Below are 24,944 nucleotides of genomic sequence, written 5' to 3'. Positions count from 1 at the left end.
CCTATTTTCAGTTTCTTCAACAAATATATCACCAAGGGGAAAAAACGGATCATCCTGGCATGGTGTCTCAGGCCTGTAATCCACACTTTGGGAAGCTGAGGCAGGGATTGCTTGAGGCCACAGTGAGCTATGATGGCACCACTGCACTCCAGCCTGGGCAACACGGTGAGACCTTGCCCCCCCGCCCCACCAAAAAAAACAAATAAATAAAAGGAGTAAGTAGGGAAATAATCAGATTGAATCAGAATTAAGAAATAACATACAATTGCAATGTATGAGCTTTATTTTGTCCCTAATTCAGCCAGCAAACGTTAAAAACCCTTTATGGGATAATAGATGAATTTGAACAGATTGGATATATTATTAAGCAGCACTGCCAGTTTTTTAGTTGAGAAAGGGTAATTATTTTTTCGTGACTTCTTTTGACTATTCCAGCTGAAGGTTTAGAATAAAATGGGATATGTCTGAACCCACTTCAAAATGGCTCCAGGAGACGGGGAGAGTGCGATTCCACAGGAGCAGGACTGGCCACAAACTGGCAGCTCTTTAAGCTGGCCCACGAGTACGTGAGGGCAGGGGTCGTTCCTCGTTACATTCTCCTCTTTCCCCCCTTTTTTTTTTTGAGATGAAGTCTCGCTCTATCTCCCAGGCTGGAGTGCAGTGGCACAATCTCGGCTCACTGCAGCCTCCGCCCCCTGGCTTCAAGGGATTCTCCTGCCTCAGCGTCATGAGTAGCTGGGATTACAGGCCTACGCCACCACGCCCGGCTGATTTTTTGTATTTTTGTGGAGACGGGGTTTCACCATGTTGGCCAGGCTGGTCTCCAACTCCTAACCTCAAGTGATCCACCCGTCTCGGCCTCCCAAAGTGCTGGGATTATAGGCATGAGCCACCGCGCCCGGCCTCTCTTTCCCTTTTATAAGTTTGAAAGATTCCAGAGCAAGCAGTTGAAAGCACAAGGCGGTGAGGCACCCTGCGCACCGAGAGCGACCTCCCCAGCCGGCGGCTGCAGGCGTATCCCGGAAGCGGGCAGAGGGGCCTCAGGCTCTCTCCCGCCAGGGCGGAGGGCCCCATCCCCTTTCCCAGCGCCCCCGGCGTGGCCGGCGGCTCAGTGACCTAGCTTGAGCCACGCACCAACCAGGAGCGACAGCAGGGACAGCAGCGGTGATGAACAACCCATGCTGGCATCAGGACTGGCGCGCCCACGCCGCGCACACCCACGGCCCCGCTGCTCATCCGCCCTTACGCACCACGGTGGCAGTCGCCTCCTCCACACATGCGCATGCTGCTCCACCACCGCCCCTCACCCACCGGTTCAGCGGGGGAAACTGATGGACGCGAGGTGTAGGACTGGCCATACCACCTGCAGGGCTGCCCAGGGAAGTAAGGAAAAGCAGGTTGAGGGTCCCTAGAGGCCCCTTCACTACTTTTTGAACCTTTGGACAGCTTTCATTCCCTTTAAGATTGCTTCTGTGCGTCAAACCATTGCAAGACCACAAAGGAGGTTTCAACTTAATATTTATTTGCACACTCCAGGTCACTGCTGAGCCCCCAAAACCCACAGCCTAGTAACACCAACTTTACTTTCAAGGACCGCAGAGATAGACCAACTATATAAATCTTGTGGAAACATAGTAATTTGGGTGAGGAAACTATGACGCTAGAGGCTTTGGGATGAATATTTTGCATAAGCAAAAGTTCAGAAGCTTGAAAATATAGTCAGCCTACAAATCTCAAATTTCACCTGATAACCGTAGCCCTTAGCCACCATGCCTTCCAGCTCTCTCAACTCCCTTGCCTCTAGTTTACTCCTCTTCCCATTTCCTACAACTTTGTAGGGGGAGCATTTTAGCAAAGCTATTTCAAAAGCGTGAAAAGTCCAACTGATCAATAAATTTACTCAGAAATTTACACTAACGGGATGCTTCCAAAATTTTAAATTACTAAGCGTTATTTATATTAGCATAAAAATTTTAAAACCAGATGCTTAACAATAGGGTACTGCTGAATAATTTAACATATGTCCACATAAAATTAAACCATTAAAATCTGCTTTTTCAAGGAATATTTAATAAGGTAGGTAATATATGCTTATTTAACATGGAATTTTATGTCACTGCTGCTAAAGCAAAACATCCTGTTCACTGGGTGAAAGACCTGCTTTATGTGTGTATACTTCAGTGCAATTTTTAAAAAACACTGTAATTATAATTTCAGAACTTCCAAATTTCAACAGATGCCAGTGTTCTCTCCTTTTTTCACATGGGAAAATTCCCTTGAAACTCATTTGAAGCTTGGACAAAAATTCCACAGCTGTATTCTTCAGGATCACTTTGCAGAGTCTTCAAGACTCAGATACAGAGGAAGCTTCAATTCAACCTTTCAGAGAAGACATTCCAGCTCGCATGATCTCATCAACCAAGAGAATGTTGGTGGCAATCAGTGCTGAAAGGGGGATAAAAATTAGATAGCTCAGATGATTAGGAGCCCTAATTCGACTCAACTTCCCACTTCCAACTAAGCTGCACATGTTAACATCCAATTAAATTTCCCCCTTCCCCTCTACACATCAGAGGGCTAGTTCAGTTTCCATACTTTCAGCTGATTACATTATTCATGGGGGAAAATGAGCAACTAAACAGAAAACACCAAATGAAGAGTATGATGATTCTCTAACAGTTTAATTTTCATTTTCCCAAACTTACCAGGAATGTAGAAGCTGTTTCTTTACACAATCGTTATCCCATAATGCCTGCTTCTGCTGCTACCACGGGCTCACCTAAAAGGCAACCAAAGTAAGTTCAGTCAATAAGAACCAACAATATTGTGTGTGGCTTTGCTTATCACCGATGACTCATTTCCTCCAGTATTAACTATGGGAATTCAAAGCTTCTCTGTTAGCCCAATTTTCTACTCTAAACCATGACCCCTGTCCACAATATTTGAGGAGTGTCTGACTTCTACTTAGAAGACCTGAACACCCCTCTCTCCTTCTGGATACATTTCTGTTTACCCATACTAAAGTACAGCACTGCAACTCTAATCTGGCTAAAATGGACTGATCATTTCCCTCATTCCAGAAATCTTTTTTATTAAATAATAATGTTGACAGCAATAGGTCTTGCACATACTGCATGGATATACCTGTTATCTGTCTCCTACTTTGTACTTAATTTGTGTTGTTTTGTTACAGGGGCCTAAGATCAGGGCTGTCACCATTTCATTAAATTTCTAGATCCCCTTTTCTGGCATTATTTGCTATCTTTAGCTGTTTTTCACCCATGAATATAATCACCCAATCTATTTTCTTATCATAGTACTTGATTAAAAACTGAGTAAGGTGGCCGGGTGCGGTGCTTCACGCCTGTAATCCCAGCATTTTGGGAGGCTGAGGCGGGCGGATCACGAGGTCAGGAGATCGAGACCATCCTGGCTAACACGGTGAAACCCCATCTAAACTAAAAATACAAAAAATTAGCCAGGCGTGGTGGCGGGTGCCTGTAGTCCCAGCTACTCGGGAGGCTGAGGCAGGAGAATGGCGTGAACCTGGGAGGCAGCAGTTGCAGTGAGCCAAGATCTTGCCACTGCACTCCAGCCTGGGCAACAGAGCAAGACTCCGTCTCAAAAAAAAAAAAAAAGAAAAAAAAAAGAAACAAAGAACTGAGTTTAAGGTAAGTGCAATATGAAAATCCTTCAACATTAATCTGAACCATCTACCACCACTCAACATCTCCAACAAAACTATACCAAAATTACTCAGTCTATTCCCTTAATTATTATACCTAGTCACTCCATTTTTGATTAATATCCTATTTTATCCCATTTTAGAACCCAGACTTCCCTAATAGTACTGGTGTCAAATTGCAAAGCAAAAGATTTTTTTTTTGGTCCCCATTTTGAATCTTTCCTGGCTTCAACTCACATGTACTACACATCTAGTTTTTCCTCTACAAACAATTGCATTCTCTTACCTGTGTTCAGGTCCACACCCACGAGCTGACCTGATTCTGAATGTTCTGCTTAAATTTTAACTAATGTTTTCTGAAGGTCAAAACCAGAATTCTGAGCAAGAACCTAAAGTAAACAAATTTAATTCCTGAGAAAACAGGAAGAATTGATATTTAAAAAAAAAAAAGGGGGGGCCGGGCATAGTGGCTCACACCTGTAATCCCAGCACTCTGAAAGGCCGAGGCGGATCACAAGGTCAAGAAATCGAGACTATCCTGGCCAACATGGTGAAACCCTGTCTCTACTACAGATACAAAAAATTAGCTGGGCATTGTGACACGTGCATGTAGTCCCAGCTACTCAGGAGGCTGAGGCAGGAGAATCGCTTGAACCTGGGAGGTGGAGGTTGCTGTGAGCCGAGATCACGCCACTGCACTCCAGCCTGGGCGACAAGAGACTGCATCTCAAAAAAAAAAAAAAAAAGGAGCAAAAGAAAGTCTCGGCCGGATGCAGTGGCTCATGCCTGTAATCCCAGCACTTTGGGAGGCCAAGCCAGGTGGATCGCCTGAGGCCAGGAGTATGAGACCAGTCTGGCCAACATGGTGAAACCCCACCTCTACTACAAATACAAAAGAAATCTAGCCAGGTGTGGTGGCAGGTGCCTGTAATCCCAGCTACTGGGGAGGCTGAGGTTGCAGTGGGCCGAGATCACACCATTGCACTCCAGCCTGGACAACAAGAGCAAAACTCTCAAAATTCTTAAAAACAAAACAAAACAAAAAAAGAATCTCATTGCATGAAGACAGAACATTTATGTTCCCTTCAGAGAATAACCAGACACAAGTTACTGATCAACTGTCTCATCTACCCCAATCCCAGCAGCAATACACCAGTCATAAACTATACTTCAAAATTAGTATATAATCAAAAACAATGATATCAGTTTAGCTAAAACCAAAACAAAAAGCAAGTTTGTACTCAAGTATAACCCCTAATACTGCAAATATTAAGCTACAGGTTCTCTCTTGCCATCTGAAACGTCAGCTATTCAGGCCTCCCAGAGAAACCAATACGTTTGCATGTTTTACAGTCAGGAAGAAAACTGATCAAACCCGTTTATCCAAAATCCGTATTATTAATAAAGCCTACATTATCAAAAAGTTTTGATCAGCTGAATCTTTTGGAAGATTGACTGTTTAAGGCATACACACCTTGGGAATAACGAGCAACACATCAGCAAATGCTTGGACTCCAAGCTGTGCCTTGCCCTTTATACTGAGCTTATATTTATTCAGGGCTTCTGCCATTGCCACTTCCACGGCACCAGCACCCGGAACCACACAGCCTGTTGGATGGGAGAAAAAGAAAAATGCTAAGAAAACTGTAGAACTAATTATGAATAACAAAATATACATATGAAAGCCATTAATTTCTTACAAATTCACTATGACCACATCAATTTAAGTACTGCATGTGAAAGCCACAATACAAGCAACTAACATATCAAATAGGAGAATGGTCCAACCAGAATGGCTTCACTGGCCACTGGCAGCCTTTCAACAGATCAGTATTAGTTCATTTATTTGTATTCACCTTTAATAATGATATGCTATGAAAAACCTTAGCATACCATCAGTCATTCTAAAGGGAAGACTGCTTTTGCATGGTGTCTGGCTGTGTAAACTACTGATAAAAGAACACAGTATTCAGCCATGCTTTTCAGACCAGCAAAACAATTTAATAGAATTGAAATATGGTGAGGATCTTACCATCATCAATAGCATTTTTGACAGCCCTCAAGCCATCCCTTACTGCATCTTTGGTCTAAGTGTGGGCTTATTTGGTCCTTTGATCAATAATGTGACAGAACGAGGGTTGTTACACTTCTCAATAAAGGTGAACTTCTCCCTTTGTGTAGACGAAACATGATTTTCAAAAACACGATGTGTGCAAAGAGAGAAGAGGGACTTACAGAGAATGACAAGCAGCATATTAATAAGGAACAAACTTGATCACATCAAACCAAATTATCTTTTTGAAAAATCACATATAAATGGCTTCCCATTACTACACATAAACCTTCAAAATGTATATAAACACAAATCTGATCCTGAATTTCAATTAATTTTTCTGCTAAAGACTTCATGAACCAGGCACAGTGGCTCATGCCTGTAATCTCAGCACTTTGGGAAGCTGAGGGTGAAGGACAGCCTGAGCCCGAGAGTTTAAGACCAGCCTGGGCAACACAATACGACCCTGTTTCTACAAAAATTACAAAAAAAATTTAGCCAGGCATGGTAGCACATGTCTGTGGTCCCATTTGCTCAGGAGCCTGAAGCAGGAGGATCACTTGAGCCCAGGAAGATGAGGCTGCAGTGAGCTGTGATCACACCACTGCACTCCAGCCCGGGCAGGAGTGAGAACCCATCTCAAACAAAACAAAAATAATTCATGAGCTAAAAAGTTCTATTACCCTCAGGAAGAAAATACTCTTACCAATGTATACTCATATACAAGTCCTGCATGTCCCAAGCAGTCAGGACTTAGGTCCTCAAAAGAATTCAGGGCCACCCCACCACAAGCAAGAGTCAGCCTGAAATAGCATTTTAAGGGAAATGAATAAGCAATGTTACTAGTGAAGTTCAAAGAGAAGACCAGTAATTTCTAAGAAGGAATTTTTCAGAATTACACACAAAATTACAGTTTAAAATGTACTTTAACCTAAGCCTTTTCATTTGCCATCAACCAGCTGAAAACCAGTCTTTTTAACCCTCTATTTAAACCACTCTCCCCAAGTCAGCAAATGAAATCTAAAGATGGACAAGAGCTCTTTATTGGCCAGGCATGGTGGCTCACGCCTGTAATCCCAACACTTTGGGAGGCTGAGGTGGGTGGATCACTTGAGGCCAGGAGTTTGAGACCAGCCTAGCCAACATGGCAAAACCCCATTTCTACCAAAAAAGCAAAACGAAAACAAAACAATTCAACGGGCATGGTGGCAGACACCCGTAATCCTAGCTACTCGGGAGGCTGAGGCACGAGAATCCTAAGAACCCAGGAAGTAGAAGTTGCAATGAACCACGATCATGCCACTGTACAACAGAGCAAGACTGTCTCAAAAAAATAATAAAATAATATTAAAAAAAAAACTTTTATTGTGGTGAGCTCTTTGGGAGAAAGTATACTGAATTCAGAGACAAAAAGTAAAATAATGTTTACAAGGGCATAAAGGGAATGAGAAATGGGGAGTAACTATTTAATGGGTATACAGTTTCAGTTTGTGATGATAAAAAAAATCCTAGAGATGGACAGTGCTGACGGGTGCAAAATAATGCGAATATAGTTAATGCCAATTAATTGTACAGTTGAAAACCCAAAAATAAAGTATAAGGAAAAACAATCCTAATTCATTTGCAAAATAAGTAAAAGTCAAATTACTCAGATAAATCTGCTACTCATACCTCTCCATATTCCTCCTTTTAGCTCTGTGAAGAGCGACTATGCCTTCTTTGAAAGAGCATCTAAGGAAAAGGGGTCAATTCCCTATAACAAAAATAAAAATTAGTTTCAACATCTTTCACCTTAAAAGTAAAAAGGATGATACATACTATTTAGTTTATACACTGGATTTTCATTCTCACCTTTTGATTAATAACAAATCCTTTATCTGAATCACCACAGACTTTCCTTTTCAGTTCTATTATTTGTTTTAACTCTATCTTCAATGAATTTTCTTTCAGCTTTTATGAGTTTTTCTCTTTCTGCACTCTTGTAAAAAAAGCCAGAATTCACTTCTCTATTAAGAAAAAAAAAAAGTTACAGAAAGCAGGGAAACATTTATTTTTTGAGAAAATAGCTTCTGAAACTGGATTAGTCCTAAGATTTAACAAACAGCTCACTGAGCTCCAATCCTGCCCCTTGCACATCTTCAGAGGCTGTTTCCTATAACTCTCCCAAACCAATTTGAGGATTATTGTCCTTACAGTGGGAAACGAAGTTTCACAAAAAAGTAACTCACCTAAAACACGAAGCTCCTCCATTTAAGTTAAGGGGCTATAAACTTAAGTTTTTTCATATTCTAATGACACGTTACAAATGAGGATATATGCATCCTCCACCCTTTTCTTCCTATCAAGATGCTATGCTCCATGGTCCAAAACAAGCCCTCTGATTAAGCTGTTCAAACACACACAAAATTATGGTTATTGATTTCCAGATGGGTGTACGTTAAACACCGAACTGAGAAGGCACTGATAATTTTCATGCAGTCAGCGTTGTTTCTTGAATTACTTGAAGATCCTATGCTGTACAGAAAAGTCTGCAGAGATAGTCTCCCTGGTAGGCTGTCAAACTGTGATGATATCTTTTAAAAACATGTTTTCTGCCAAGTGCCTGTAATGCCAGCACTTGGGGAGGCAGAGGTGAGAGGACGCCTTAATCCCAGGAATTCAAAACCAGGCTATGCAACATAAGGAGACTCCATTCTCCATAAAAAGAAAGGAGAAACGAACATATACATGTTTTCTAACTAAGTCTTTAGAAAAAAAAATTTTTTTAATTCCTCTACTGCTTCTCATTATGCTTTGTACCTAGCAATTCAATAAACGCCAAATGACTGATGTTGTTCACCTTTCGGAATAATTCTACCCATAAATACAACATAACATTCACCTTATTTCAGGAGAAAATATTACTAAAAGTAAAAACAATCTTCACCTAGCAATTTATCCAACTTATATCTTCACCGAGCAATTTATCCAACTGATATCTTCAGGTAAATATACAATATTTTATATCCAAATATATTAAAAATTTTGCCAACAATATATATTGTACAAAGCACCCCTAAATTTCAAAACACACTTTATTAGTTTTTTTTTTTTTTTTTTTGAGATGGAGTTTTGCTCTTATCACCCAGGCTGGAGTGCAATGGTGTGGTCTTGGCTCACTGCAACCTCCGCCTCCCAGTTTCAAGCAATTCTTCTGCCTCAGCCTCCCAAGTAGCTGGGATTACAGGCACCCGCCACCATGCCTGGCTAATTTTTGTAATTTTAGTAGAGACGGGGTTTCCCCATGTTGGCCAGGCTGGTCTCGAACTCCTGACCTCAGGTGATCTACCCACCTCGGCTTCCCAAAGTGCTGGGATTACATGCCTGAGCCACCAGGCCCGACCATTAGTATTTCATAGTCTTCTACCACCTACCTTGTATCAGTTTCAGATTTATGTTTCTTGTCAATGATCACAAAATCATGAAGAGATCAATAGGTTCATCTTTTCTTTTAATGGCCAAAATGGAGCCCACTACAGCCTGCAATAGGAGAAGGATAACCATTAAGTAAATTCAATTTGCAGCAGCAGAAACATGTTGCTTTTCAGAAGGCTAAAGTAGACAGTTTCTTCATTTTACAATCTCTACACTGATTTGTATTTTTCTATAAGCAGATAGAATACATTATATATGAACAGCTGTTACATTTCTGAAATCTCAATCTGTAATTCCCAAACATTAACATTCCTTAACATTAACATTCCTCCTGGTGTTTCATTAAAAATACTGATAACTGGAAGCTTTCTAATAACAAAATCTCCACTTTATAAACCTTTTAATGAAAGCTCCAATTTTACTTTTAAAACCCGGTTAGGTATACTATTATTTGAATTTCCTCATTTTACTTTTTAGAGACACAGATTAGGTATCACTGCCACAAAAATGAAGCTACATAGCACCTTGTGATTGAAATTCGTAATTATATTCACGTTTCTACTATCAGAGATTTTCTATATAGGTGTACCATACCAGACACAGACAAAATTTAATACATACCTCTGTTAAGACATCTGCAAGTTTAGCATGAACTTTAGTACAAAGAGATGCCCTGGCCACATCTTTAAGTGTTTCCTTGTCCATCCCTCTGCTTACTTTGACTTCTTCCAAAAAATGAAGGGCCTTTTCCTTCACAGCTTCAAATCCTTCAGTGATTATTCTGGGATGAAGGCCCTACAATAAACACACAATAACACTTGCATCTTCAATTAGGTGCAACTATAGTTCATGATAAAGTTCAGATAATTCTTGGAGGGATATTCTGATCATCATATCTTTGAACACGAGGTAATATAATGTGCTGGCTTTCTGAATACATTTAAAAGGATAAATATTCCTTTCAATGCAGAGGAGAAGAGCAGGCAATGCTCTAGCACAGGGTCAAAGCCAAGGGAACTATAAAGCACACTTGGGTGTTCACTGTGCAAACCACTCCGAATCATGTCAAAACCGACACTGTGTCCCAACAACTCACAGATGGTAGCATTATTCTATCTTTTCTATAGGTAATCTCAAACGAATTCACATCATTTACTAATAAAAATAAATAAAGACTATCTGCTCTCTTTTACCCGAAAATTCTGACAATAGAGTCGTAGTCACTGAGGTTTGTTTTAAACCTTGGAACTAGTCAGGGCTAACAAAGTGGAATTTATCTAAATGTAAGCTTTTGGTTGTCTTTTTCCTAACAAATAAATATGCCTAGTCCTAAACATCCCATTTTAAAATCTCAATTATTAATCTAAAGACAGATACAAATCACATAGGCAATTCAACTTGATTACAAAATTATTTTCAGGCCAAAAAAGGTTCCATAACCTGTCCAAGCTCACAACAAATTTGTTTTAGACCAAGGCAAAGACCCAGATTTAAGCCCCCTAATTCTACTGTATGGCCTCCGCTAGTATTAACACATCAATTTGTATAAATAAGTATCTGGCACGTCCTATATACAATAATATATTACAGAAACAAGAGTTGTGTGCCAGGCGCGGTGGCTCACGCCTTTAATCCCAGCACTTTGGGAGGCCAAGATGGGTGGATCACCTGAGGTCAGGAGTTGGAGACCAGCCTGACCAATGTGGAGAAACCCCATCTCTGCGAAAAATACAAAATTAGCCGGGCGTGGTGGCACATGCCTGTAATCCTAGCTACTCAGGAGGCTGAGGCTGGGAATTGCTTGAACCCAGGAGACAGACGTTGCAGTGAGCCGAGATGCCATTGCACTCCAGCCTGGGCAACAAGAGTGAAATCCCATCTCAAAAAAACAAAACAAAAAAAAGTTGTGCATACTTCAGAAATGTAGAGATCTGCCTGTTTCAGCAGCTCTCCAATGATTAGGACATTGGAAGTCGTACCATCACCAGTTATATCATCCTGGGCTGTTGCTACCTTTGCTATTAAGGAAGCTGTTGGGTGTTGAATTTGCTGAAAGTAGAAAAAGAATGAATCACTTAAAACAATATGAAACAGTCTAAAAATACCACAAATAAAATGCATGAAGGGCCTCTTTAAGTACTATCTACTTGAAAAAGCTACCCAAGTGTTTGGCTACAAATTACTAAGATTAAAAAGTCACAATTAGCTATCATGCGCATGCAATTATAATGATGGAAACATTTTCATGTGTAATTTATTTCCCAGGTTATCTCTACTTTACAGATGAGGAAGCTTGAGGCTCAGTAAAAGTTTACTCAAGATGACAGCTAACAGTTAACAGTAACGGATAATTTTACATCCTTGCCTCTTTAGGCAAGTGTAGGGCTCTATGAGAATAAGCCAGGTATCTCCTAAAATGAAAGCTCAGCAGCCTCCACTGTTACTCTGCAATGGCCAAATAATTTAAAAGGAAAGGTCAGGTGCGTTAGCTCATGCCTGTAATCCCAGCACTTTGGGAGGCCACAGCAGATGGATCCCTTGAACTCAGGAATTCGAAACCAGCCTGGGCTACATGGCAAAATCCTGTCTCTTAAAAAAAAAAAAAGCAGAAAAAAATTGTATTTTAGAGGTAAAATGACATGTCTGTAGCTTACCTTCAAATGATTCAGAGGAAAAATAGAAAAGAAATGGAGCAACATGTAAACAATTGGTGAATCTAGGTAAAGGGCACACACAATATAATCATTATTTTCGTAGGTTTGTAATTTTTTCAAAGAAAACTGAAAAACAGACTTCTGGAGATTGGAGAGAAGTTCCAGTGGGAGGGGACTTCTGAGGTGGTAGCAACAATTTATTTCTTAACTACAATAGTGGTTGTGTGTGTCCACTTTATAATTATTTCCTAAATTGTAAATGTTCTATGTGCTTCTCTCTACTTATGCTGTATTTCTGACACACTAAAACCCAAATAAATTTTTTTTTTTTTTTTTGGTGACAGTCTCACTCTGTCACCTAGGCTGGAGAGTGCAGTGGCACAATCTTGGCTCACTGAAACCTCAGCCTCCCAGGTTCAAGCAATCGATTCTCCTGCCTCAGCCTCTGGAGTAGCTGGGACTACAGGCGTACAGAACCATGCCTGGCTAATTTTTGTATTTTCAGTAGAGACGGAGTTTCACCATGTTGGCCAGGGCTGATCGTGAACTCCTGGCCTCAAGTGATCCACCTACCTCGGCCTTCCAAAGTGCTGAGATTACAAGAATGAGCCACTGCACCCGGCCCCAAAACAATTCTGACGTCAAGTTTAACCGTGGCTCCACTTTTCTGCTAACACGGGCCACCACTGAACCCAGTAAAAACAAAAACACCTCCTAGATTAGCAAGTCTTTATTAAAGATATTTCATCTGGATGTTGATAGCATGGTATACTACTAGCAAAACCCTGATTATTCTGAACTCAAATCAGCAGGAAATCATTTCTCTTTCTTGGATTTGAACTGTTAAGTTTTGGGAATTTAGGGATGAGTAAAACGCATACTCCCTTCAATAATCTCATATTCTCCATCCCTAAGACTTTAAAAATGTTAAAGCAAAGAGATTTCTCTCCCCTCCAGTTGGAGATGGAGATGAGACATAACAGAGAAATTGCTGTTTTAAAAAGAGAAAAACCGGCCAGATGCTGTGGCTCACGCCTGGTAATCCCAGCACTTTGGGAGGCTGACTCAGGCGGATCACCTGAAGTCATGAGTTCAAGACCGGCCTGGCCAACATGGTGAAATACCATCTCTACAAAAAATACAAAAATTAGCTGGGCATGGTGGAGCAAGCCTGTAATCCCAGCTACTTGGGAGGCTGAGACAGGAGAATCACTTGAACCCAGGAGGCGGAGGTTGCAGTGAACCACTGGACTCCAGGCTGGGCGACAGAGTGAGATTCTGTCTTAAAAAAAAAAAAAAAAAAAAAAAACCCATAAAGAGAAAAACCATCCTCATGCATTTTGCCCATGTGATTGTGTCAACCACCCTTAATTTTTCAAATTTTATTATAATTAATGTACAATTACAGTCCTTTAGCCCAGACTGTGAATGGCAAAAAAGCAGGGATTCAAAGACAGGGCTGTCAGACTCCAGGCACAGTCAGTACTATTACTGTCACTGTTACATGTCACTTCTGAATGTTCTCCTACCTTGAGAATGGACATTGCAAATCTTTCTACAAAGCAAAAGTTCTACGGAAAATCAAGACATTTCTGACCTAGCAGAGCACCTCTCACCATTTCGTGAAGCAGCGCACTGTGCAGGACCGTGCCCGGCTAATTTTTGTATTTTTAGTAGAGACCGAGTTTCACCATGTTGGCCAGGGCTGATCGTCAACTCCTGTGTCTTTAGTAAGCTTGATGTCTCCAGCGCCAGAAACAAGACTGTTTAAGGGACAGAAATCAATCAAATTGTGACAAAAACGAAATTAAAACGAAAACTAAATTAAAAAGTCCCATTAGAAAATGGGCTTTTCCAGCCGGGTGCGGTGGCTCACGCCTGTAATCCCAGCACTTTGGGAGGCCGAGGCGGGTGGATCTCGAGGTCAGGATATCGAGACCATCCTGGCTAACACGGTGAAACCCCATCTCTACTAAAAATACAAAATAAATAAATAAATAAATAAATAAATAAATAAATAATGCAAGCTGGGCGTGGTGACGGGCGCCTGTAGTCCCAGCTACTCGTCAGACTGAGGCAGGAGAAAGACATGAACCCGGGAGGCGGAGCTTGCAGTGAGCCGAGATCGCGCCACTGCACTCCAGCCTGGGTGACAGAGCGAGACTCTGTCTCAAAAAAAAAAAAAAAAAAAAAAAAAAAAAGCAAAACAACAAAAAATGACTTTTCCCAGATCTCAGGGAGCCAGGAATATGGAGCTAGTTATCAACGAAAACTAAATTAAAAAGTCCCATTAGAAAACGGGCTTTTCCCCGATCTTAGGGAGCCGAGAATATGGAGCTAGTTATATCCCGCAGGCTGGAGGACAAGTGTAGTGCCCACCCCGTCCCCGCAGAGATTGTGCAGAGCCCTCAGGGTGTCTGGAAGCCCAAGAAGGCGGGGAACGCCGCACACTAGAGCCGCTTTTTTCTCCATGGAGACGGCATCGACGCAGCAAGAAATGGCCGCAACGGTGGGGCTTAGCAGGGAACAGGACCGGCCCGGGAGGACGCGAGGAAGGGTGGCTGCGGAGCCCCGAGGCAGCGGGCTCCCGTTTGCGGTCTTGGGCCCGCCAGGTGCGCAGCGGCGCGCGGTGCCCACCCAGCCCTCCCGCCAGCCCCACCTTACATCTTTATGGTCCCTTTGGGCCCCAGGTTGGTCCTCAGCACGTCCTGCAGACCCCGCGCACCGCTAATGTTGAACGCCAGCGCCGCCTGCGCTCCGGCCACCTTGGCCTTGGGGTTCAGGGTCTTCGCCGCCGCCATAGCTGCTCCAGAGGAAGAAAAGAAAGCGATGCGGCACGCGGAGAGCCCAGAGCCGGCGCGCCGTGGCCGGGATGCGCTATCCGGATCTTCCGGAAAAGTCGGCGCGCCCGGCCCGCCCCTAGCGTGCCCGCGCCGCCGCTATTGGGCCACGGGCTGTCCAGCGCCCGCTCATTGGTCCGCGGCTGCACGGTGCCGGCGGTCCCACCCCTCGCCCCGCGGCCGCGACGCTATAGCGCACTGGAGTAACCTGTTCCTGGCAGTAAGTGCTTCTGGGTTCTGGCGTTGCTGCTCAGTGGGGCCCAAGTTTGCGGACCCGGGATCTCAGGATGCAGGCAGGGCTTGTGCCCCGCGTCGGACAGGGCGTAGGGTAGGCCTCCTCCCGCTCCTACTCGCGCGGTTTGCTCCTCAGTCTCCTTCCCTTGCTGCTTTCATGCCTTTCATTGGAGCTTTCTGGACCCTGTGCTTGACAAGGTGCTGTAGGTGCCGTGGGGACACACAAGCTAGTTTGATAAGCACCCTCCGCCGGAATCATGCGGTGCTGTAAGGACTAGCGAAGATGAAGATAGAATGCAAGGTAGAAAGTGCTGGATGCCTTTAGAAGGCTGCAGGACTGGTGCGATGGGAGTTGAGTCATAACCTGTCCGTCATTAGGACTCAGGATGCTGCTGAGGCCCTGGGCTTCCATGGTAGATTTGAAAACTCACCCTTGTAGAGTGATGGTGTCCAGCCTTTGAGAGGACTTCCTTTTAAGGTAAATTTCCAAAGAGCTCCACAATTGTTTACAGTATCCAGTGCCCGCCGAATTCCAGGGGATTCAGTAACACGTGATATTTTACTTTATTTTTTCTTTTTATAGACACACGGCCTCACCATGTTGCCCAGGGTGGTCTCAAATTCCTGAGCTCAAGTGATACTGCTGAGCTCAAGTGATCCTCCCGTCTCGGCCTCCCAAAGTGCTGGGATTACAGGCGTGAGCCACCGTGCCCGGCCAGTATTTTATTTTTAATAGATAACGGAAATTGTTCTGAATTCAAAAGGCACCAAAGGGCATGTGTTGGAAATTAAATCTTCCTCCCGCCACTAGTTCAACACTAGAGACAAGCACAGTTACCCCTGGATACTCGATGAATTTTCGGAATGCTTTCTGAATTTATAAACTTATATGTGAATATAATCATTTCCCCACACAAATGGCAATTCCTAATACACACTGTAGGGTGTGTTATACTTTAAATGTCTTGGAGAGTGTGCCATATCAAGACTAATGGGAAGTCCTCATTAACAGCTGCGTGATGTTCTTCGTAAGAATTACACAACTAGGAGCCGGGGCACGGTGGCTCACGACTGTAATCCCGACACTTTGGGAGGCTGAGGCAGGTGGATCACTTGTGCCTAGGAGTTCAAGACCAGCCTGGGCAATGTAGTGAGACCCCATCTATACAGAAAGTACAAAAATTAGCCGGGCGTGGTGGCGCATGCCCATGGTCCCAGCTACTCGAGAGGCTGAGGTGGGAGGATCGCCAGAATCTAGGAGGCGGAGGTTGCAGTCAGCTATGTCAGCTATGATATTGCCACTGCACTGCAGCCTGTCTCAAAAAGAATGATACAACTAACCGGTCACCTACTGACTGATGTTTAGGTTGTTCCCAATCTGCTATTCAGGCTGCAGTGAATATCGGTATATGATGCTTTTAGGAGGATTTGTGTATTTGAGAATCACAAAAACATCTATATATGTGACTAGAAGCACTGCACAATAGAAGACTAGTTATTAGTTCCATAGGCATTACATGGTGTGCATGCAGATTTATTATAACTGCTGTTAAAAATGTTATGAGGAGACCAGGCGTGGTGGCCCACACTTGTAATCCCAGCACTTTGGGAGGCCGAGGCTGGCGGATCACTTGAGGTCAGGAGGTCAAGATCATCCTGGCCAACATGGTGAAACCCTGTCTCCGTAAAAATACAAACATTAGCAAGACCAACAAGGTGAAACACTGTCTCTGTAAAAATACAAAAATTAGCCTGGCATGGTGGTGTGCATCTGTGATCCAAGCTACTCGGAAACTGAGGCATGAGAATTGCATGAACTTGGGAAGGAGAGGTTGTAGTGAGCCAAGATCATGCCACTGCACTCTAGCCTGGGTGACAGAGCTAGACTGTGTCTCAAAAAAAAAAAAAAAAAAAAAAAGGCCGGGCCCAGTGGCTCACATCTGTAATCCCAGCACTTTGCGAGGCTGAGGCAGGCAGATGATTTGATTTGAGGTCAGGAGTTCAAGACCAGCCTGGCCAACATGGTGAAACCTCGTTTCTACCAAAAATATAAAAAGTTAGCCGGGTGTGGTGGCGCACGCCTGTAATCGCAGCTACTTGGGAGGCTGAGGCAGGAGAATCGTTTGAATTCTGGAGACAGAGGTTGCAGTGAGCCAAGATCATGTTTCTGCACTCCAGCCTGGGTGACAGAGCGAGACTCTTTCTCAAAAAAAAAAAAAGCTGGGCATGGTGGTTCACACCTATAATCCCAGCACTTTGGGAGGCTGAGGTGGGTGGGTCACCTGAGGTCAGGAGTTCCAGACCAGCCTGGCCAACGTGGTGAAACCTGTCTCTACTGAAAATACAAAAATTAGCCAGGCATGGTGGCGGCCACCTGTAATCCCAGCTACTCAGGAGGCTGAGGCAGGAGAATCGCTTGAGCCCGGGAGTTGGAGGTTGCAGTGAGCCAAGATCACGCCATTGCACTCCAGCCTGGGCGACAAGAGCAAGACTTGTTGCCCAGGTGACATGATGGAAGTATATTAAATACATAAATAGGAGTTCTTGATAGGGGGAAAAACATTTTAAATAACATGTATAAGAAGTTCTCACTTTTGAAACATTCCCCATGGGTCTATACTGGGAGGGGAACATCACACACTGGGGCCTGTCAGGGGGTGGGGATCAAGGGGAGGGAGAGCATTAGGACAAATACCTAATGCAAGCGGGGTTTAAAACCTAGAGGATGGGTTGATGGGTGCAGCAAATCACCATGGCATGTGTATACCTATGTAACAAAACTGCATATTCTGCACATGTATCTCCGAACTTAAAGCAAAAAAAAAAAAAAAAAATCCTGGTGTGGTGGCGCACACCTGTAATCCCAGCTACTTAGGTGGCTGAGGCAGAATTGCTTGAACCCGCTAGGCAGAGGTTGCAGTGAGCCAAAATTGCAGCACTGCACTCCTAGCCTGGGCGACAGAGTGAGACCCTGTCTCAAAATTAAAAATAAAAAGAATTTGTAAAAAACAGTAAGAAGAATTCCCATACTCTACACACAGATCCCCCAAATGTAAACATCATATTTAACCCCAGAATAAGAAATTAACATTGACGCATGATCCAATCTATAGATCGCTTTCAAATTTTGCTAATTATATCATGATCTATCTCTTGCCCAGTAGTCTATATATCCAGAATTACGCTTCGCATTTAGTTGTCATGTCCTTCAGTCTGAAACAGTTCTGCAGTTTTTCAGTCTTTAATGATCTTGGCATTGCTTTTAGTACTGGCCAGTTATTTTACAGAATGTCCCTTACTTTAGGGTTATTTGATATTTCCTTTTTTTTTTTTTTTTTTGTTGAGACAGAGTCTTGCTCTGTCGCGCAACCTGGAGTGCAGTGGCATGATCTCGGCTCACTGCAAGCTCCACCTCCCGGGTTCATGCCATTCTCCTGCCTCAGCTTCCTGAGTAGCTGGGACTACAGGCGCCTGCCACCATGCCCAGCTAATTTTTTTGTATTTTTTTTAGTAGAGACAGGGTTTCACCGTGTTAGCCAGGATGGTCTGGATCTCCTGACCTCGTGATCTGCCCGCCTTGGCCTCCCAAAGTGCTGGGATTACAGGCTTGAGCCACCGTGCCTGGCCTCCTTATGATTTTTTAAAAAATTTTTTTGAGACAGAGTCTCGCCCTTTTGCCCAGGCTGGAGTGCAGTTGTGTGATCTCCGCTCACTGCAGCCTCCACCTCCCGGGTTCACGTGATTCTCCTGCCTCAGCCTCCAGAGTACCTGGGATTACAGGCACCTGCCACCATTCCTGGCTAATTTTTGTATTTTTAGTAGAGATGGGGTTTCACTATGTTGGCCAGACTGGTCTGGAACTACTGACCTCAGGTGATCTGCCTGCCTTGGCCTCCCAAAGTGCTGGGATTACAGGCATGAGCCGCTGCGCCTGGCCTCATGTTTCCTTATGTTTAAATGCAGGTTACGGCCGGTCACGGTGGCTCACGCCTGTAATCCCAGGACTTTGGGAAGGCCAAGGCAGGCGGATCACATGATCAAGAGATCGAGACCATCCTGGCAAACATGGTGAAACCCCATCTCTACTAAAAATAGAAAAAATTAGCTGGGCCTGATGGCACGTGCCTGTAATCCCAGCTACTCAGGAGGCTGAGGCAGAAGAATCACTTGAACCCGAGAGGTGGAGGTTGCAGTGAGCAAAGATCGCGCCACTGCACTCCAGCCTGGGCAACAGACCGAGATTCTGTCTCAAAAAAAAAAAAAAAAAAAAAAAAAGTGCAGGTTATTCATATTTGGCAAGAACGCCAGAGAAATTATGTGTCATTTCAAGGCATCGTAGGAAGAGTCACATGATGTCAGCAGTTTTTCCCATTCCTGGTGATGTTAACTTTGTTCACTTGGTTAATGTTTGCTAGATTGCTCTACTATAAAGTTGTTATTTTTTCTTTGTATTTAATAAGCATCTTGTGGGAAAATATGTGACTGTTCTGTTTTTCATCATAACAGTGCCTACTAATTTAAGCATCCATCGATGATTTTTTTTTTTTTTTTGAGGCAGCGTCTCACTCTGTTGCCCAGGCTGGAGTGCAGTAGTGCAATCACACAGCTTACTGCAGCCTCAACCTCCTGGGCTCAGCCTCCTATCTCAGCCTCCTGAGTAGCTGAGACTACAGGCTTGCATCACTATGCCTGGCTAATTTAAAACGTGTGTGTGTGTGTGTGTGTGTGTGTGTGTGTAGAGATGTCATGCTTTGTTGCCTGGGTGAGTTTCAAACTCCTGGGCTCAAGCAGTCCTCCTGCCTCAGCCTCCCAAATTGCTGGGGTTACAGGCTTGAGCCACTGTACCCAGCCCATCAATAATTTTTGCCTGAAACAATTTTTATTGCGATCTTTGTGTTGAGAGTCCTCCATGGATCTGTTGTGTGCTTACATGTCTTGCTGGGTGTGCCAAGAATGCAAGGCCCAAGAATGCTCTTTATTTGGGCCTTTTCTCAGGGTTGTTTACACAGCTGGTAATCTTCAGAGACAAGTTAATGTTTCCTCTTGGACAAAGAGCAGGCTTGTCCACTGCTTGGTATAAAAACAATAGATTTCAGCCAGGCGTAGTGGCTCATGTCTATAATCCCAGCACTTTGATTTTTTTTTTTTTTTTTTGAGATGGAGTTTCGCTCTTATTGCCCAGGCTGGATTGCAATGGTGCGATCTTGGCACACTGCAACCTCCGCCTCCTGGGTTCAAGTGATTCTCCTGCCTCAGCCTCCTGAGTAGTTGGGATTACAGGCATGCAGCACCACACCCGGCTAATTTTGTATTTTTTAGTAGAGACGGGGTTTCTCCATGTTGGTCAGGCTGGTCTCGATCTCCCGACCTCAGGTGATCCGCCCGCCTCAGCCTCTCAAAGTGCTGAGATTACAGGCATGAGCCTTGATTTTTTTTTCTTTTTTTTTTTTTTTGAGATGGATTCTCACTCTGTTACCCGGGCTGGAGTGCAGTGGTGCGATCTCGGCTCACTGTAACCTCCGCCTTCTAGGTTCAAGTGATTCTTCTGCATCAGCCTCCAGGCACACGCCACCATGCCTGGCTAATTTTTGTATTTTTGTAGAGACAGGGCTTTGCCATGTTGGCCAGGCTGGTCTCGAACTCTTGACCTCAGGTGATTTGCCCTCCTTGACCTCTCAAAGTGCTGGGATTGCAAGTGTGAGCCACCGTGCCCAGCCATCCAGCACTTTGGAAGGCCAAGTCGAGGATCCTTTGAGGCAAGGATTTCAAGACCAGCCTAGGCAACATGGTGAGACCCCATCTCTCCAAAAATAAAACAATAAAACACCGAGGTGGGCAGATCACCTGAGGTTGAGAGTTCAAGACCAGCCCGACCAACATGGAGAAACCCCATCTCTACTAAAAAAATACAAAATTAGCTGGGCATGATGGCGCATGCCTGTAATCCCAGCTACTCGGGAGGCTGAGGAAGGAGAATCGCTTGAACGTGGGAGGCAGAGGTTGCGGTGAGCCGAGATTGCGCCATTGCACTCCAGGCTGGGCAACAAGAGCAAAACTCTGTCTCAAAAAAATAATAAAAAATAAAAATAAAAAAATATATAATAAAACAACAACAACAAAAACAATAGATTCCCTGAGCTGAGTGTTCCTCAGCTGTGATCCAAACCCACCATCTTTGAGGCATCCATCTGGGCCACGTTGTGTTACCCCATGGAAGTTGGAGGGAAAGGGGAACTGATGCAAATATCCTGCTGCCTACGCTGCTTGCCATGCTGTAAGCAATAAAGTCCTTTGTCTCTGACCCAGGAGTCTTCTTTCTTTCTTTCTTTCTTTCTTTCTTTCTTTCTTTCTTTCTTTCTTTCTCTCTTTCCTTTCTTTCTCTCTCTCTCTCCTTCCTTCCTTCCTTCTCTCTCTCTCTCTTCTTTTTTTTTTTTTTGAGATGGAGTCTTGCTCTGTCGCCCAGGCTGGAGTGCAGTGACGCGATCTCGGCTCACTGCAGCCTCCGTCTCCTGGGTTCAAGCGATTCTCCTGCCTCTGCCTCCTGAATAGCTGGGACCACAGGCGTGCACCACACACCCAGCTAATTTTTGTATTTTTAGTAGAGGTGGGGTTTCACCATGTTGGCCAGGATGGTCTCAATGTCCTGACCTCGTGATCTGCCCGCCTCAGACTCCCAAAATCCTGGGATTACAGGTGTGAGCCACTGCGCCTGGCCAGCAGTCTTGTTTCTTTGGCCACATCCATAAAACAAGCAAGAGGCTAATTTATTAGTTTGTAAGTAGGGTAAAATCAAATCTCAGACCTGACAGTTTGCAAGTGGTAATTTTCCATTAATTTTTTATTTTATTTTATATATGTTTTTGAGATAGGGTCTCACTCTGGTTGCCCAGGCTGGAGTGCAGTGGCGCAACCACTGCTTACTGCAACCTTGACCTCCTGGGCTCAAGTGATCCACCATCGTGCCTGGCTGATTTTTTTTTTTTTGAGACAAGGTCTTGCTGTGTTGCTCAGGCTGGTCTTGAACTCCTGGCCTGAAGCGATTCTCCCACTTTAGCCTACCAAAGTGCTAGGATTACAGGAGTGAGGCACTGCACCTGGCCAATTTTCTGTTTTCATCATTCATTATACATTTATTGGTTGGCATTCTACTGTAAAGGAGAACTTTCCCTTCTCCTCTATGAATGAGTGAATGAATGAATTTGTATCATTATGGATTCAAGAATTCTTTTTTTTTTTTTTTTGAGACAGAGTTTCACTCTTGTTGCCCAGGCTGGAGTGTAATGAAGCTATCTCAGCTCACCACAACCTCAACTTTCAGATTCAAGCGATTCTTCTGCCTCAGCCTCCTGAGTAGCTGGGGTTACAGGCATGCGCCACCATGCCTAATTTTTTATTGTTGGTGGAGATGGGGTTTCTCCATGTTGGTCAGGCTGGTCTCGAACTCCCAACCTCAGGTGATCTGCCTACCTTAGCCTCCCAAAGTGCTGGGATTATAAGCATGAGCCACCGTACCTGGCCTTTTATTTTTATTTTTTGACATGGAGTCTCACTGTGTCACCTAGGCTAAATAAAGTGCAGTGCACAATCATTAGCTCACTGCAGCCTTGAAATCCTGGGCTCAAGTGATCCTCTCACCTCAGCCTCCCAAGTAGCTAGCTTCAAGTGATCCTCCTGCCTCAGCCTCTCAAAGTGCTGGGATTACAGTTGTGAGCCACCGTGACTGACCTATTATCTGATTTTAGCCAACAATGTTGTTTTTCTTAATATTCTTTCACTGTTAATTAAATGTGATTTAAGTAATATCTTTTAACTCTCAGTTGTTATAGATGAAACAGCCAGCAAAAACTCACCCTACTTCACTTCTTCCATAATCTTTGTCCTCCTAAATTTTCTATTGCATCATTTCTATATTGTCGAGTAGATAACATTTACATTCTGTTTTTTCTCCCCCAAACCTGGGTTTGTTTAGTCTTAGTTTTGCAGTTATATACACTCAATGCTCCTGCTTGTCCCTTTGCTGAAGTTCCCTTTGCCATACATTGGTGGGTAAAGTTTATTCATTAACAGTTTCCTCAAGAAAAATATTCCCATGGGAGGCTGGGCGCGGTGGCTCACGCCTGTTAATCCCAGCACTTTGGGAGGCTGAGGCAGGCGAATCACCTGAGGTTGGGAGTTGGAGACCAGCCTGACCAACATGGAGAAACCCCATCTCTACTAAAAGTACAAAATTAGCTGGGTGTGGTGGCACATGCCTGTAATCCCAGCTACTCAGGAGGCTGAGGCAGGAGAATCGCTTGAACCTGAGAGGCAGAAGTTTGTGGTGAGCTGAGATGGCGCCACTGCACTCCAGCCTGGGCAACAGGAGTGAAACTCAATCTCAAAAAAAAAAAAAAAAAAAAAAGAAAAATATTCCCATGGGCAAAATATACCCAGAATTCCTATATGTTCAAAACTATCGTTTGTAGCCTTTCTGTGTGAATAATGGCTTGGCTTGTTTTAAAACAAAAAATCACTGGCTCATACTTTATTCATTTGTTTTTTTGAGACAAGGTCTTGCTCTGTTGCACAGACTGAAGTACAGTAGCATGACTACAGCTCACTGCAGCTTCCACCCCTGGTGCCCAAGCCGTCCTCCCACCTTAGCCTCCCAACATGTGTGCGCCACCAAGCCCAGCAAATTTTTTTTTTTGTAGACACAGGGTTGGGGTGGGGAGGGAGGAGTCTCATGTTGCCCAGGCTGGTCTCAAACTCCTGACCTCAAGTGATCCTCTTACTTTGGCTTCCCAAAGTGCTAGGATTACAGGCATGAGGCACCATGCCCAGCCTATATATCTTTAAATATTTATTTATTTATTTTTAGAGATGGGGGTCTTACTCTGTTGCTGAAGCTAGCCTTGAACTCCTGGCCTCATGTGATTCTCCTACCTCAGCCTACCCAGTAGCTGGGACTACAGGTTCAAGTCACTACACCCAGTTAAATACTTATTTGTTCTGATGTTTGGTTATCTTCTTTGGAAATTTCAGTTGTGCATATGTTGGCTCTCTTTGGTCTGTTTTGTATAGCTATCTTTTTTTTTTTTTTTTTTTGAGACAGAGTCTTGCTCTGTTGCCCAGGCTGGAATGCAGTGGTGCCATCTCAGCTCACTGCAACCTCTGCCTCCTGAGTTCAAGCGATTCTCATGCCTCAGCCTCCCAAGTAGCTGAGATTACAGGCTTGTACCAACTCGCCTGGCTAATTTTTGTATTTTTAGTAGAGACAGGGTTTCATCATGTTGGCCAGGCTGGTCTTGAACTCCTGACCTCAGGTGATCTGCCTACCTTGGCCTCCCAAAGTACTGGGATAACAAGTATGAGCCACCGCACCTGGCCAGCTGTCATTTTTTCTCTAATTTCATTTAATTCCTTTTGTTTATACTGTTTGCTTTTCTCATTTTTATCCTCCATATTGGTTAATATATTTTTCATAGTGTCCACTTTTATTTTTGCCCTTTTTAGTTTCATATTCACTTCTGTGATGGTTATTTTACCTATTTGTTGGAGATGGCATCTCAATATGTTTCCTAGGCTGGATTTGAACTCCTGAGCTCAAGTGATCCTCTTGCCTCAGCCTCCTGAGTAGTTGGCATTATAGGCATGTGCCACCATGCCCAGCATGATAGTTATGTTTTTCCCTTCTACTTCCTTTTGATTTTTTTTTTCTTTTTTTGAGACAGGGTCCCAGTCCATTGCCCAAGCTGAAGTTCAGTGGCACGAACATGTTTCACTGCAGCATCAACCTCCTGGGCTCAAGCTGTCCTGCCTCAGCCTCCCGTGTAGCTGGGACCACAAGCACTCGCCATCACACCTGGATAATTTTTTGATGTTTCATGGAGACAGTGCTTCACTTTGTTGCCTATGCTGGTCTTGAACTCCTGGCCTCAAGCAATCCTTCTGCTTTGGCCTTCCAGAGTGCTGAAATTACAGGTTTGAGTCACTGTGCCCGGCTTCCTTCTGCTTCTTTCCTGGATTTTGTCAGTTTTGTCTCTTATCCTTGTCTTATTTTGTCATCTTTTCCATGAATTCCT

The 24,944-nt window shown here is 43.8% G+C and overlaps 2 protein-coding genes and 2 non-coding genes across 4 annotated transcripts in view; 1 reads left to right on the top strand and 3 right to left on the bottom strand.

Annotated features, from left to right (window-relative positions):
- Positions 1–1,881: 1,881 nt before the first annotated feature.
- Positions 1,882–24,944, bottom strand: part of LOC451720 (integrator complex subunit 4-like protein 2) — a 115,775-nt gene continuing 92,712 nt past the window's right edge. Inside the window, 9 exon segments of the mRNA XM_063815929.1 lie at positions 1,882–2,445; positions 2,706–2,779; positions 5,160–5,293; positions 5,718–5,856; positions 6,445–6,541; positions 7,410–7,491; positions 7,590–7,744; positions 9,152–9,257; positions 9,774–9,947. Of these exon segments, the coding sequence (XP_063671999.1) occupies positions 9,189–9,257; positions 9,774–9,947 (243 nt within the window). The 3' untranslated portion in view covers positions 1,882–2,445; positions 2,706–2,779; positions 5,160–5,293; ... (3 more) ...; positions 7,590–7,744; positions 9,152–9,188.
- On the bottom strand, positions 5,530–5,664 carry LOC112209905 (small nucleolar RNA SNORA15). Its single transcript, XR_002944894.1, has one exon. It is a non-coding gene; the product is annotated as a small nucleolar RNA SNORA15 (small nucleolar RNA).
- Positions 10,068–10,201, bottom strand: LOC112209912 (small nucleolar RNA SNORA22). The gene has a single exon (XR_002944901.1). It is a non-coding gene; the product is annotated as a small nucleolar RNA SNORA22 (small nucleolar RNA).
- The window catches only part of LOC107976149 (uncharacterized), a 34,378-nt gene continuing 19,648 nt past the window's right edge, over positions 10,215–24,944 (top strand). The window contains exons 1-3 of the mRNA XM_063815117.1: positions 10,215–10,253; positions 14,179–14,974; positions 24,594–24,843. Coding sequence (XP_063671187.1) covers positions 10,215–10,253; positions 14,179–14,853 — 714 coding nt within the window. The 3' untranslated portion in view covers positions 14,854–14,974; positions 24,594–24,843. The remainder of the gene's footprint in view (positions 10,254–14,178; positions 14,975–24,593; positions 24,844–24,944) is intronic.

The sequence above is a fragment of the Pan troglodytes genome, chromosome 6 (assembly GCF_028858775.2).
Source record: "Pan troglodytes isolate AG18354 chromosome 6, NHGRI_mPanTro3-v2.0_pri, whole genome shotgun sequence".
In the NCBI taxonomy this organism is placed as follows: Eukaryota; Metazoa; Chordata; class Mammalia; order Primates; family Hominidae; genus Pan; species Pan troglodytes.
Note: the sequence above shows the minus strand (reverse complement) of the source record. Positions and strands in the feature narration are given on the sequence as shown.